At 40.5% G+C, this 15,050-nt stretch overlaps 1 protein-coding gene across 2 annotated transcripts in view; it reads left to right on the plus strand.

Annotated features, from left to right (window-relative positions):
* Positions 1-6,313: 6,313 nt before the first annotated feature.
* Positions 6,314-15,050, plus strand: part of LOC100467918 (histone-lysine N-methyltransferase SETMAR) — an 18,778-nt gene continuing 10,041 nt past the window's right edge. The window contains exons 1-2 of one of the 2 annotated variants that reach the window (XM_034658668.1): positions 6,314-6,343; positions 8,976-9,155. In XM_034658668.1, the coding sequence (XP_034514559.1) occupies positions 9,039-9,155 (117 nt within the window). In that variant the 5' untranslated portion in view covers positions 6,314-6,343; positions 8,976-9,038. Of the gene's footprint in view, positions 6,524-8,975; positions 9,156-15,050 lie in introns of both variants that reach the window. The other variant, XM_011225913.3, reaches the window with a different exon arrangement.

Consider the following 15,050-nt stretch of genomic DNA (forward strand, 5'->3'; position numbering starts at 1 on the left):
GAGGCTAAGAATTGGCCACATAAATAGTGAGAAACTTTGTTTTCAGAGAGGCAGTTTCAGACCTGAACCCAAATCCCACTCTTCCACTCATACATGTAAGGTACACAAAAAAAATTACTTCGGGGCCTCTAGGTGGCACAGCGGTTAAGCGTCTGCCTTCAGCTCAGGGCGTGATCCTGGAGTTATGGGATCGAGCCCCACATCAGGCTCTTCTGCTAGGAGCCTGCTTCTTCCTCTCCCACTCCCCCTGCTTGTGTTCCCTCTCTCACTGGCTGTCTCTATCTTTGTCAAATAAATAAATAAAATCTTTAAAAAAAAAAAAAATTACTTCATTTATCTGAACTTCAGTTCCCCGATTTTGTCCAAGAGAGCAAATATTGCCTACTTCATGGAGTTGTTGTGAAGAAAAAGAAATGTATAATGTTTAGCATAGTGTCTAGAAATGTGATGTACAATACAGTAGTCATTAACTATATGTTTAAATTTGATTTAAATTAATTAAAATTAAATAAATAAAATAAATAAATAAATAAATAAAATTAAATTAAATTAAATAAAATTTAAAATTCAATTCTTGAGTCACACGACCATATTCCAAGTAATCAGTAGTCACATGTGGCTAGCATCTACTGCACTGAATAGTATAGATACAGAACATGTTCAGAATCATAGAAATTTTTNGGCTATTTAAATCAAATTTAAATTAATTAAAATTAAATAAAATTTAAAATTCAATTCTTGAGTCACACGACCATATTCCAAGTAATCAGTAGTCACATGTGGCTGGCATCTACTGCACTGAATAGTATAGATACAGAACATGTTCAGAATCATAGAAATTTTTGGACATTGCTAGAAAATGAAGTAAGTGCTCAATAAAATGTCCATTTAATATGTCTGGCATTTTATCCTTCTCCTCACCAACTCCTCTAAGTTCTCAGTATGTCCAAGATATCTCCATATCAGGAAGGAAAACAATATGATAAAACATATTTGTGTTTATCCCTTTTTTTACTCCCAGAAATACTGGAGTTCTAAAAGAGAACCACAGGAAGAAGGCAATGCTTACCAGAGATGGGAGTTCTAATGATGGGGATTTCAGACTTCACAATCAGACAGTGGAGAAGGTCTTTTTGGAGAAAAAGAGTACCCACAATATTCCTCAATTCATACCTAAAAATCCACCTACTCACAGCATTAACATTGATTTTAATGCATTAACATTTACCGAGATAATGAAAAAGAAAACAGCTTTTTCCACTGTACAATTCATTTCACAATTTTTTCCTAGTTGGAATAGCTAAAAAAAAAAATAAGTATAAATTATCAACATTTTTCCAGAGATACTTTAATCAAGTTAGTTTGGGCATTTGAGCAGAATTCTTTGCATTAGTCTTTTTGTTTCTTTGGTTTCATTTCCCTTCTCCTTCCAAGTAACCAGAATTGGAGCTGGGAAGCTACCAGAGTAAAAATGCTGACAGAGGTCTAGAAAGTGGCAGGAATGTAGAATTATAAGAAGCTGAAATTTAATACAATTCCTAAGAAAAATCTTGGTGTCAGATGATACTTGAGGGTATCTATTGGAAATTATCTTGTAGACTTTGGCAGATGTGGACTTAAATGTTCTATGTAGATTTCTCGGCAACAAAACATTTGTGGAACTAAACTTTAAAGGATACACCTTTGCTTTCAAAACTACGAGTAGGGGCGCCTGGGTGGCTCAGTCCTTAAGTGGCTGCCTTTGGCTCAGGGCGTGATCCCGGAGTCCTGGCTATGTTCCCTCTCTCGCTGGCTGTCTCTCTGTCAAATAAATAAATAAAATCTTAAAAAAAAAAAAAAAAACTATGAGTAGAAGAGGCTGGCCCACGTGCCTTATTATAAATGAGCAGAAAGGAGATCTAGTACTTTTTAAAAATCATGATGTCCTGCTTATGGGTGGTATCCCTCTAAGTAATATGTAAAGCTACCTTCCCAAGTGAAAATGAAAATGTGTGAACCTAACTCCTTGAAAGGCTGTTGCAAACAAGTTGCAAACACAGCAAGTCTGTACTCATAGACTTGGTAATAGTATTTGAATACACCCAGTAATAAATTTGATCATATGTCTTTGATAAGTGAAATTAATTCCCTGCTGGCGACTTTTAGGTTAAATAAATACATAATTCTCTTCGTTCACCTCTTGATCTATTATCAAACAATCCCCATTTGACTGCATACCATTATGAGTTATTATTCTATAACAATCAATCCTTGATATTTACAACTAAAGTACTTATAATAACAATATTCTGATTGTGATTATATCTTGGTGCTTTTTTTGTCATGTCGACGAGGTAAACATGGATTTCATTAAACTACAATGCAATGATAAAAATATAGAACATGATGCAAGTTTTTTTCTGCTAAACTATATATTTACGAGCAGTCTAAACATAAAAACATAAACTACTGTCTTTTAAAAAGCACAAATAACACAGGACCATAATTTTTCAACTACCACTCTCAAGTTATTTTAATCAATAGCCATATTTTTTCTTGCTGCAGAATGATCCATATGCCATTCTGACATACAATTTCTGCTACTAAAAAGACGTATTTTCTTAACAATTTCCTTTCTATTCTGCTATCTTTTTACAATATTGGGCACATATTATGTATGCTATAACTCATTATCATCCCTTCTACCAGCTATAAATTTTATGGTTTTTTACTATTGTTTGATGTAAATTTCTATTCATATTATCTTGGGGAGACATTCTTTAGTGTAAAACACACCAGAAAAGCAAAGTGTTAAAAATAAAAAACATAACTTACCAACTTATAAAATAAACAAAAATTCATAGATATCAACTAACTGCTGTACAGAGCAGAGTAGTTTATTATCCAGCAAGAATAATGGTAATGATAATGGTAAAAATAATAATACCATCATTTTCACTGGCCTAAATTCTTTGACTACAGTAACAGACACCACGCTGACTTAACCTAAACCTAAAGGAAGAATTTGTTATAGGAATACGAATATGTTGTGTGAATTAAAAAGGAATCAGAACCAGAAATGGCCAGGTGTCAGGAACTACGAAGACCTCTCTCCTTCTCACTTACCTGCCTTGTTTTTCTCTTGGAAGACTGACATATCTCTGCCTCTCCGTCAATATACTGGGAAAAAAAACTACCCCTGCTCCCAAATTATATATATAGTTTTAGCTGGGTTTTGGTCTCAACCACTCATAAAGAGAATCTTAGTGGCCTAGCTTGAATCAAGTATGCATCAAGAAGTCAAAAGCAGGGGAGCCAGGGTGGCTCAGAGGGTTGGGCGTCTGCCTTCTGTTCAGGTCATGGTCCCAGGGTCCTGGGATCGAACCTGTGTTGGGCTCCCTGCTCGGTGGGGAGTCTGCTTCTCCCTCTGCCCCTCACCCCACTCATTCTCTCTGTCTCTCAATCTCTCAAATAAATAAAATCTTAAAAAAAAAAAAAAGAAGAAGAAGAAGAAGTCAAAAGCATGAGTCAAGGCTTAGGGGTTGTGTAATATAAATATGATTACCAGCAAGCCCACCCCACTGGATGGACTGGGGGGCGCATGTTCTCAGAAGGGAAAGAGTCAATGAGTTGGGCAGAAACCCCCAGAAGTATCAACTACTATGCTTTGTTCTCTTCAAAGTGATTTCATTTACACAATCTTACTTGATATGAGATCCAGGTGCTACTTAATATCTAGTAGTGATAGTTAAAACTGTTGCTAAGATCTCCAAACTATTCTATTCATGCTGTCATTAACACCAACAAATACATAACTTCTGCTTACTTTAGGCCTTTCATCACTGGCTATAAAGTATACCCCAGATTAAGCTCAGATAAGTAAGACTCTGATGAAAGAATGGCTTCTCAAAACAAAATCATGCAGAACTTCATTAAAGCACTGGCAAAAAAAAAAAATGGTAAAACCATCTCTATAACAGTCCATTTTTGTTAAAAAATGGGAAGGCCATAGAGTCATACTCCATAATTTAGCCAAAGATCATTTAACCTACATAATATTAGAGTTTTACTATATTGCATTATTTTTTTTTATTACTGATCAGATTCATTTTTCTTCTGCCAATGAAAAAGCCACAAGAAATTTGAATAATCAATGTAATATTCAGGTCCAAGCCTTATTTATAGCAGTCAGTGTGTGGGCAACTCATTAATGTCCAGGAGTACGTTTTTTTTCACCATATAGTTAAAATAGTTCTTGGAACAAATTTTGAAGATCCAGGTTTAAGCTAGTGAAGAGCAAATGTCTAGAGAAAATAAGATAAGTTTTTAGACCTGGAAAAGATGAAAGGCTGACTGCTTGGCACTTTGAATATTGGATATATCAGCCTGCAAACATCCTCTCATTATTTCAATCTCGCACTATATACAATACTTTTGGATCCTTTGCTAGCAAGATAAAAACAAATTAAACTGAAGGGCTGACATGAACTGAATATCGTATACAGGAAGCACCTTCACTGACAACTTCAGAAAAAAATAAAACAGATCCTTCAAAATATCATTCCAAAGGGCAGACAATACTACCAAGAAAGAGTTTAAAAAAATAATAAAAACAGCATGATAATCTCAAATACAGGAGAGTGATTCTTCTCATTGCTCCTATAATTCTTTATTCATAACATTCATAGTTCTTATTAATTTCTGGGTGTATGTAATTACTTGTTTGCTGGACTGGAACTCTCCTGGGGCATCATGTCTTCTTTATGGGTACATTCCCCAAATTGATAAAGATAGCACTGTGCATATAAACACAGGATTTTAAGATTTTTTATTTATTTGACAGAGATAGAGACAGCCAGCGAGAGAGGGAACACAAGCAGGGGGAGTGGGAGAGGAAGAAGCAGGCTCACAGCGGAGGAGCCTGAGGTGGGGCTCGATCCCATAACGCCGGGATCACGCCCTGANCATGGGTACATTCCCCAAATTGATAAAGATAGCACTGTGCATATAAACACAGGATTTTAAACAACATAACAAAGGCATGTGCATCTTCAGAGACTATAGAAGCAGCATAAAGGTGNACCCCTAAACAGGATTTTAAACAACATAACAAAGGCATGTGCATCTTCAGAGACTATAGAAGCAGCATAAAGGTGATTTGGGAGAATGTCAGACTTGAAAAAAATAACTTCAAGAATCCAAGGAAGAAACCAGAGCCTGAGACTAAGTAAAAAATGAAAATGCAAAACATTACAAAAGTAGAATCAACAAGATTTAGCCAAGAAGCTCGTAGCTATCGAGGTCTTAGGCGAGGAAGAAATATACGGAAATGCTTTGGTTTGTTGCTTTAGTAACTCTGGCGATGGTGGACAAATTATTCTCCCAGTTTATTTTTAAGAAGAAAAGGGAGATTTGCATTAGAAGTAGTCCACTCAGGTCATTGTGAGCTCGTGATGTCTGTAAGACAGAAAGTAGAAAAGTCCCATCATCAGTTGGCTCTCCACAACAGGAGCGAAGCGGTTATCCGTAACATCTAAGCTGGAAACAGAAGACCTAATACTTTATAACAGTATCTGAAGACACGTCGCCAGATGCTATTACTGAGGAAGCCCAGAGAGGCCGAGAAAAGGGCCTGGGGCGGAAACTTGAGTGACACCACCGCCATTTCAGAGTCAGGAGGGAGAAGGGCGGTCGGCCAGAAGGCAGCCAACCAGGACCGGTGCCGCAGAAGCTGCAAGGACACGGGGTTTCAGGTGGATGTGGCACGACAATCGGGTCAGAGAGCTTTGGAAGTATTCCACTGGATCCAGAAATTAGGAGGTTATCAGAATCCTTTGTTGGGCCGGGTTTTTTTTCTTTTCTAGGAAAGGGGAAGCTGAGAGGAAACAACTCAATCGAGGAGTGGGCGTCCCCACACAGGCCTTAGGGCGCCCTATACCGCTATTCTGCCGCCTGAGAGCAAACCCTACCACACGCCACCCAACCAGAACTTTAGAAACCCTGGTGTGCATTTCCCCCCTCAGGTAGAGCCCTCACCCCAGCAATCTTCCCGGCCTTCAGAAACCTGGACAAATGACCTCACTTCCCAAACCCTTCCTGAGACTCACAGGAACAACTAAAGCACTTCATTTTGTATTTCCAAAACTATGTCCATACCTTCCAAAGCTTTGTATTATTTGTTGTGCATCTGGCTTAAAAGACAGCGAGCCAGACCAAAAAGTCAAGGAAAGCCGAGGGTCGAGGGAGGAGACGCCCTCACAGGCCACTTGTGAGAGGAGAGGGGAAAAACTACGACTCCCAGGAGGCGGCGGGACCGCGCGACCCACTATTCCCAGCATCCTCTGCGAGGCTCAAAAGGGTCTAAGTAGCACGTGCATCGAGATGGCGCGAAAAGTCCGCGAAAGCTGTAGAGAGGTGGCCGTGCGGGATGGCAGCGACTGAGGAGGGGCCTGAGACCCCTACTGAGCGGCTGGATGTCGCGCGCGGCTTGGAGAACGTGCCTGTGAGCGCGTGGCCCCCGGGGGCGGAGCCAGAGCCCTTCCAGGTAGGGGGCGGGGTTCGGCGCCCCTCTCTCTGGGTCGGGCCTTGCCGGGCACGCGCACTGCGCGCGCAGCCACCGAGGTGGGGCTGGCGCCGGTTCAGGTTGGGAGAGGAACTGAATGGGCGCGTGGAGCCCCCGTGCGTCGCTTCCCGACCTGGCAGTGATTCTGTGGATGAGTCTCCTACCCCAAGTTGTCTCCGTATTCTCGGCTTTTTTTCTTACCTGTCGCAGAGCTCAGTCGCGCAGGAATAGCCCTTAAATGCACAGGTTTTAGTCTTGTTCTGTTAACCCTCCTTAATGACCTTGAGTATTCCTCCTTTCTTCCCACAGACTGGCAGTTCCCTGAAGGGCAAAACCAGGTGTTTTGTGAGGTCCCTTGGAAAGAGCCCTGAGAACCGTTTTTTTCCTGGCTCTGCCCCCAGAACTCACTGAGGGTTCCGGGGCAAGTCATTTACGTCTCTGGTCGCAGGTGTCTCTTGTGTATAATAAGGCATGGGCCCTCTTAATGGGATCTCAGCCTAGTATTAGGGTTAAAAACTTAGTCCCTAGAATGAGACTTTGCTGAGTCTCCCTCATGCTATGAGGGCTTGGGCAAATATAAACTATCCTCAGCTAAGCCTTAGAATCAATCCTCCCGTGTACAATTAAAATAATAGTGCCTCTTTCCCGGATTGCTTTGAGAATTACAAGTAAAACACACTTCCTGGTTTGCTGAAAGAACCCAATAAATGTTCGCGTGTTACATCAAAACTCTTTCTGCTCTTCCTTTCTTCCTGTCTGACCTTGGCCTGCTCATTGCCTATGGAATATGACCAAAAAAACAATGATGTTGGAGTGGAAGCAGCACTTGGACTCGGAGGTAGGAGAGCGAGGTTCAGGGCTGAGCCATCTTGGCTACTTCTTGGAGTCTGAGCTTCTTCATCTGCAAAATAATTAAAAATTTATAATTTTGGTCACATATACCATCAATACCAAGCCCTGTGTATCCCTCCTTCTTCCTAGGGTTGTTGTAAAGATCAAATAAAACGGTAGAAGCAGTTTTCAAAAAGTAAAGCAGGATACTGATGTCAGGAAAGGTTACTTTTCCTTGAAGTACCTTAGAGCAGTTTTATGGTTAATAATACAGTTGACTAGGAGCGCTTGGGTGGCTCAGTTGGTTAAGTGTCTGCCTTTGGCTCAGGTCATGATCCCAGGGTCTTTGGATCAAGCCCTGTGTAGGGCTCCTTGCTTAGTGGGGAGTCTGCTTCTCCCTCTACCTCTGCCCCTTCCCCTCTGCTCGTCCTCTGTCACTTGTTCTCTCTCTCTCGAATAAATAATTAAAATCTAAAAAATGATAATAATAATACAGTTGGCCCACACCATATTAAACACTACTCCCTAAAAGCATATTCAAAACCAAACATGTCTGGTCGTAAACACTGATAAATGTTTTCTTTATTCAGCAAGTAATTGAGTGTGTATAATGTGCTAGGTATTAAGCTAGACATAGAAGATAAAATGGTGACAACCTTGCCTTTGAGCTTACAAGACCATATAGAAAGCACTTAGTTGCTATGGGGGAGCTGGAGAGGAGGGAGAGGAAGCCTTATGATTGATAGTTATATCTACATTTGATAAGCATAAATGAAAATCTTGAGACAAAGACTCAGTCCCCTCAGTATTCCAGCTGCCTGGCTATATGCAAAGCTCTGGGTAGAGTTAGAGTTACAGAAAGAAGATCAGATCCTTCCTCAAGAAGCTAATAGTCTTACCAAGAAGATAAAACATGCTTGAAACATATTTATGACAAGCCTAAAAGTATCTTTAACTAGTTTGCTTTCCTGTATTCATGGCACACAATACCTATCTTATGAAAGGTCAGAACAGCTTGCTTACCCCAAGCCCTGCCTTCACAGGCATTGTATACACATAAGAATTAAGGCATAAGAAACTCAAGGTAAAAATAACTTTGTGTCTAGTTTGCTTTTGAGTACTGTGTGAAAAGGCAAAAAAGAACATTCACATGTTCACACTGGAAACAAGCCTATCATTATGCCATCTGTGTTGAAAGCCAAGTAGAAAATAAACTAATTGATTTTCTTGAACAGAGAGTTGAATCTAGCCTTTTTTTCAGGTTTCTGAAACCAGCCTTAAACATATTTTTTAAGATTTCAACTTGGCCTTGACAAGAATTATCTGGCTCACAGGCTCTTAATAGCTGCTTGGAGCAAAAACAAACTCATGGGGTAGAGGCCAAGTACAAAGATTCATGTAGCTGGTGTTTCAAAACAACCAAAAAAGGAATGAAGATTTTCACAGCACTTCCTTTAAATTCAGAATCAAGACCTAGGTTTTAAGCCCAAAATATTACGTGGTGTCATACATAAGTTTCTGGGGCTTTGATATAGAATGTGACTTAGAAAAGTCAGACTTTCGGGGCGCCTGGGTGGCTCAGTCGTTAAGCGTCTGCCTTTAAGTAGCACGCGCATCGAGATGGCGCGAAAAGTCCGCGAAAGCTGTAGAGAGGTGGCCGTGCGGGATGGCAGCGACTGAGGAGGGGCCTGAGACCCCTACTGAGCGGCTGGATGTCGCGCGCGGCTTGGAGAACGTGCCTGTGAGCGCGTGGCCCCCGGGGGCGGAGCCAGAGCCCTTCCAGGTAGGGGGCGGGGTTCGGCGCCCCTCTCTCTGGGTCGGGCCTTGCCGGGCACGCGCACTGCGCGCGCAGCCACCGAGGTGGGGCTGGCGCCGGTTCAGGTTGGGAGAGGAACTGAATGGGCGCGTGGAGCCCCCGTGCGTCGCTTCCCGACCTGGCAGTGATTCTGTGGATGAGTCTCCTACCCCAAGTTGTCTCCGTATTCTCGGCTTTTTTTCTTACCTGTCGCAGAGCTCAGTCGCGCAGGAATAGCCCTTAAATGCACAGGTTTTAGTCTTGTTCTGTTAACCCTCCTTAATGACCTTGAGTATTCCTCCTTTCTTCCCACAGACTGGCAGTTCCCTGAAGGGCAAAACCAGGTGTTTTGTGAGGTCCCTTGGAAAGAGCCCTGAGAACCGTTTTTTTCCTGGCTCTGCCCCCAGAACTCACTGAGGGTTCCGGGGCAAGTCATTTACGTCTCTGGTCGCAGGTGTCTCTTGTGTATAATAAGGCATGGGCCCTCTTAATGGGATCTCAGCCTAGTATTAGGGTTAAAAACTTAGTCCCTAGAATGAGACTTTGCTGAGTCTCCCTCATGCTATGAGGGCTTGGGCAAATATAAACTATCCTCAGCTAAGCCTTAGAATCAATCCTCCCGTGTACAATTAAAATAATAGTGCCTCTTTCCCGGATTGCTTTGAGAATTACAAGTAAAACACACTTCCTGGTTTGCTGAAAGAACCCAATAAATGTTCGCGTGTTACATCAAAACTCTTTCTGCTCTTCCTTTCTTCCTGTCTGACCTTGGCCTGCTCATTGCCTATGGAATATGACCAAAAAAACAATGATGTTGGAGTGGAAGCAGCACTTGGACTCGGAGGTAGGAGAGCGAGGTTCAGGGCTGAGCCATCTTGGCTACTTCTTGGAGTCTGAGCTTCTTCATCTGCAAAATAATTAAAAATTTATAATCTTGGTCACATATACCATCAATACCAAGCCCTGTGTATCCCTCCTTCTTCCTAGGGTTGTTGTAAAGATCAAATAAAACGGTAGAAGCAGTTTTCAAAAAGTAAAGCAGGATACTGATGTCAGGAAAGGTTACTTTTCCTTGAAGTACCTTAGAGCAGTTTTATGGTTAATAATACAGTTGACTAGGAGCGCTTGGGTGGCTCAGTTGGTTAAGTGTCTGCCTTTGGCTCAGGTCATGATCCCAGGGTCTTTGGATCAAGCCCTGTGTAGGGCTCCTTGCTTAGTGGGGAGTCTGCTTCTCCCTCTACCTCTGCCCCTTCCCCTCTGCTCGTCCTCTGTCACTTGTTCTCTCTCTCTCGAATAAATAATTAAAATCTAAAAAATGATAATAATAATACAGTTGGCCCACACCATATTAAACACTACTCCCTAAAAGCATATTCAAAANGGGAGTCTGCTTCTCCCTCTACCTCTGCCCCTTCCCCTCTGCTCGTCCTCTGTCACTTGTTCTCTCTCTCTCAAATAATAATTAAAATCTAAAAAATGATAATAATAATACAGTTGGCCCACACCATATTAAACACTAGTCCCTAAAAGCATATTCAAAGCCAAACATGTCTGGTCGTAAACACTGATAAATGTTTTCTTTATTCAGCAAGTAATTGAGTGTGTATAATGTGCTAGGTATTAAGCTAGACATAGAAGATAAAATGGTGACAACCTTGCCTTTGAGCTTACAAGACCATATAGAAAGCACTTAGTTGCTATGGGGGAGCTGGAGAGGAGGGAGAGGAAGCCTTATGATTGATAGTTATATCTACATTTGATAAGCATAAATGAAAATCTTGAGACAAAGACTCAGTCCCCTCAGTATTCCAGCTGCCTGGCTATATGCAAAGCTCTGGGTAGAGTTAGAGTTACAGAAAGAAGATCAGATCCTTCCTCAAGAAGCTAATAGTCTTACCAAGAAGATAAAACATGCTTGAAACATATTTATGACAAGCCTAAAAGTATCTTTAACTAGTTTGCTTTCCTGTATTCATGGCACACAATACCTATCTTATGAAAGGTCAGAACAGATTGCTTACCCCAAGCCCTGCCTTCACAGGCANAAAGTATCTTTAACTAGTTTGCTTTCCTGTATTCATGGCACACAATACCTATCTTATGAAAGGTCAGAACAGCTTGCTTACCCCAAGCCCTGCCTTCACAGGCATTGTATACACATAAGAATTAAGGCATAAGAAACTCAAGGTAAAAATAACTTTGTGTCTAGTTTGCTTTTGAGTACTGTGTGAAAAGGCAAAAAAGAACATTCACATGTTCACACTGGAAACAAGCCTATCATTATGCCATCTGTGTTGAAAGCCAAGTAGAAAATAAACTAATTGATTTTCTTGAACAGAGAGTTGAATCTAGCCTTTTTTTCAGGTTTCTGAAACCAGCCTTAAACATATTTTTTAAGATTTCAACTTGGCCTTGACAAGAATTATCTGGCTCACAGGCTCTTAATAGCTGCTTGGAGCAAAAACAAACTCATGGGGTAGAGGCCAAGTACAAAGATTCATGTAGCTGGTGTTTCAAAACAACCAAAAAAGGAATGAAGATTTTCACAGCACTTCCTTTAAATTCAGAATCAAGACCTAGGTTTTAAGCCCAAAATATTACGTGGTGTCATACATAAGTTTCTGGGGCTTTGATATAGAATGTGACTTAGAAAAGTCAGACTTTCGGGGCGCCTGGGTGGCTCAGTCGTTAAGCGTCTGCCTTCGGCTCAAGGTGTAATCCCAGGGTCCTGGGATCGAGCCCCACATCAAGCTCCCTGCTCCACTGGGAGCCTGTTTCTTCCTCTCCCACTCCGCCTGCTTGTGTTCCCTCTCTCGCTGGCTGTCTCTCTCTCTGTCAAATAAATAAATAAAATCTTTAAAAAGAAAGAAAGAAAAGTCAGACTTTCGGTAAGAAGTTATCAAGAGCTGCAATCAAGCGGTCAAAAAATATTTCCTAAGCTAGCTGCTCTGTGCCCAGTACTATGAAAAGTAACTCAACCCCCATTACCATGTCATACCCCAAACCACACGACCATTTCCTTGAGACATGTATTTGTTAGAAAGATAAGACTTACACATGTAGTACAACCAGAGAGCCCTATAGCCTATGCCATTTAGATCCCAAAGTTTATGCTATTAATAAGTGCAGATCTAGTTCAGAAAAGAAGAGAAATTGTGTATGAGAATAGCCAAGGAGGTATATTTGATTTTCAACATGCTGTCTCCTGGTTTCCATTTCGGCTTCTTGAGTGACCATGGTTTAAAAAAAAAAAAAAAAAAAAGTTTTAAATTTTCTGTCAAAAAACTTGAAATCTCTGCCCAGTTCTTCAAGGATCTGGTTTCTGTTACATCGTTTTGCACTGGTCATTTTGCATTTATTCCCAACTCTTGCATGATCAGTGTTTGCATTTTGATACATACCAGGAAAAAGTAGTTTATGTTATTACGATACAAAGAAATGATAAAAATCCCATTCTCCGTGTCCTCTTTGTATTCTTCTGACTGGTTCTTTCTAAATCCCAGCACGTGCATCTAACAAGCAATAAGGCAGTATTTACAGATGAATGAAAGAAGTCTGTGCTGGATCAATTCTTAGTTTCCCCCCCTCAAGATTGATAATGGAAAATAGAAATATAATCATATCATCTTCTAGAAAAAACTTTGGTTTAACTGTGTTTGAACCTGGAAAGTTTAACTTTAGAATCTGCTGTTTACAGCACTCTACGGATAGCCTACATAATTTACATTGAACACCTATGTGCCAACCACTAGAGCAGGCTTTTTAACATGGATTCTCTCATTTTTTCCCTATAGAAAGGAAATATTTAGAGAGATTAAGTAATGTGCCAGAAATATATGATGCTTCAAATATAAAATCTGGAAATAACATCTAGAAGCATTTAAGGAAGCTATTTTTAAAGTATAAAGTGCCTGGCACAGAGTACAGGGTTAATTATTTAAATTTAATAATACCTGGGGTTGGGGGGCAGATACAGGTATTCTTACTGTTTTGTAGGTGCAAACCCAAAACTTAGAAGGTAACTGATCCTAAGTCTCAATGCTAATAAGAGCCTAGTTCTATATGTGTCTCCTTTAGGACATTTCATGTTCTACATTAAGAAGTTCTCCATTGGGGTGCCTCAGTCAGCTAAGCGTCTGAGTTTGGCTCAGGTCATGATCCCAGGGTCCTGGGATGGAACCCCACATCTGGCTCCTTGCTCAGTGGGGAACCTGCTTTTCCTTCTCCCTCTCCTTCTGCCTGCTGCTCCCCCTGCTTGTTCACTCCCTCTCTCACTGTCTCTCTCTCTGTGTCTCTGTCAAATAAATAAAATCTTTTAAAAAATAAAGTAATAAAATAAAATAAATTAAAATTTTAAAAGAAGAAATTTTCCATTGGTTGTCCAGTATTGGGGCCTATCATAGGCCTATCTGGCCTCCCACACACTTTGTCTTAGCCTCATCTCCTAATTGGAGACCTGAATTCTCATTAGCCATTTATATCTTGTATCTTTGACTCAATTTTCCAGCCATTTCCTGGAACCATTGTCAGCCTTACACTGTGGACATATCAATCAAGGATCATTTGCAAGAAATAGAAATACAATACAAACTAACTCAAGCAAAAAAAGGGAAGGAATTGCCTCATAACAGCAAAGTCCAAGAGTGGTAACTATAGGCATGTCTGGATCTAAGAACTCTAATAGTGTCATCAAATATTTCTTTCTACCACCTCTGCCCTTTGCACCCCTGCTCCCCTTTCCTCTGGTTGGCTGCATCCTCAGTAGGTCTTACGTGTGCAGTAAAACTGGAGAATGCCATATGAACAGGTGGAACGAGAATGTCTCTTCCTGATACTTTCAGCAGAAGTCTCAATTGTTTTTCATTGATCTGGCTTAAGTACTGTGCCAATCCATGAACCAAACACTGTTGAAAGGAGCAAGTGATGACCTGATTAGCCAGGTCCAGGTCCCCGCCCAACCTGGATCCCCATCCAAACCAATGAGACAGGAGTGGGAAGGGTTCCCCTGGGAGGAGTCAGGGTGCTTTTATCAGAAGAAGAGGAACAGATGCTGAGTGGGTAAAAATATGTCCTCTGTGGTCTCATTCCCCAAGCTTTGATCTCTTCTGGGTTTAGGGTAAGCCCAAAACCCTCAGGGTAAACACCCTTTTTTTGGATCAGTTTGGCCTTGGGCTGTGCTGCAGGAAGTAGAGGACAGACTATGGAAAGAGTTACAAATTGGGAGCATTTAGGCTCAAGTCAGCTGACTCCCAGTTTGTAACATACTTGATATTAGCTTTCAGATTCTCTAACAATTGGCATGGTATATAAATATTTGATTAGAATATCAGATCAGTGACATCAGATTATTTCTAAGCAGTTTTCCAATATGTGGTTAGATACCTGAAAAGATGAATAATTACATAATCATATGTTAATTTAGACCACAGATTTCAAAAGTTTATTCTGTAGTGTAGCCATTTTTTTAGGTGAAATATTTTTCTGGAGCGGTATTTTACTGACTATTTATGAGGAGAAAATGGAAATATATGGAGATAAAATGATTTGTGATAAGTATCGATATCAAGGTTAAGGAATACATCCATCAAGGGAAAACAAATATTCTCTTTAAACAGGAAATTTATCCAGAGGTCTCTATTATCCTTTGGAAGGTGTCTGCAGCTCATTTGGAATTAGATATCCTTTATAATCTATGTCTCTAAAAAATCTTAGATTATGCATCAAGTTTAAATTCCAAAATATTTAAAAACTGTATCACTAGATTTTCCAATGTCTTTTTTAAAACATAAAAATAAGCAAATAACAGTATTTTTCCAAATCTATCCATATCCATGTAAGTTCAACAGAGAATAATATGCTCTTCTGGTTAGAAAACTACAGTAA

This window comes from Ailuropoda melanoleuca, chromosome 4 (genome assembly GCF_002007445.2).
Source record: "Ailuropoda melanoleuca isolate Jingjing chromosome 4, ASM200744v2, whole genome shotgun sequence".
Taxonomy (NCBI): domain Eukaryota; kingdom Metazoa; phylum Chordata; class Mammalia; order Carnivora; family Ursidae; genus Ailuropoda; species Ailuropoda melanoleuca.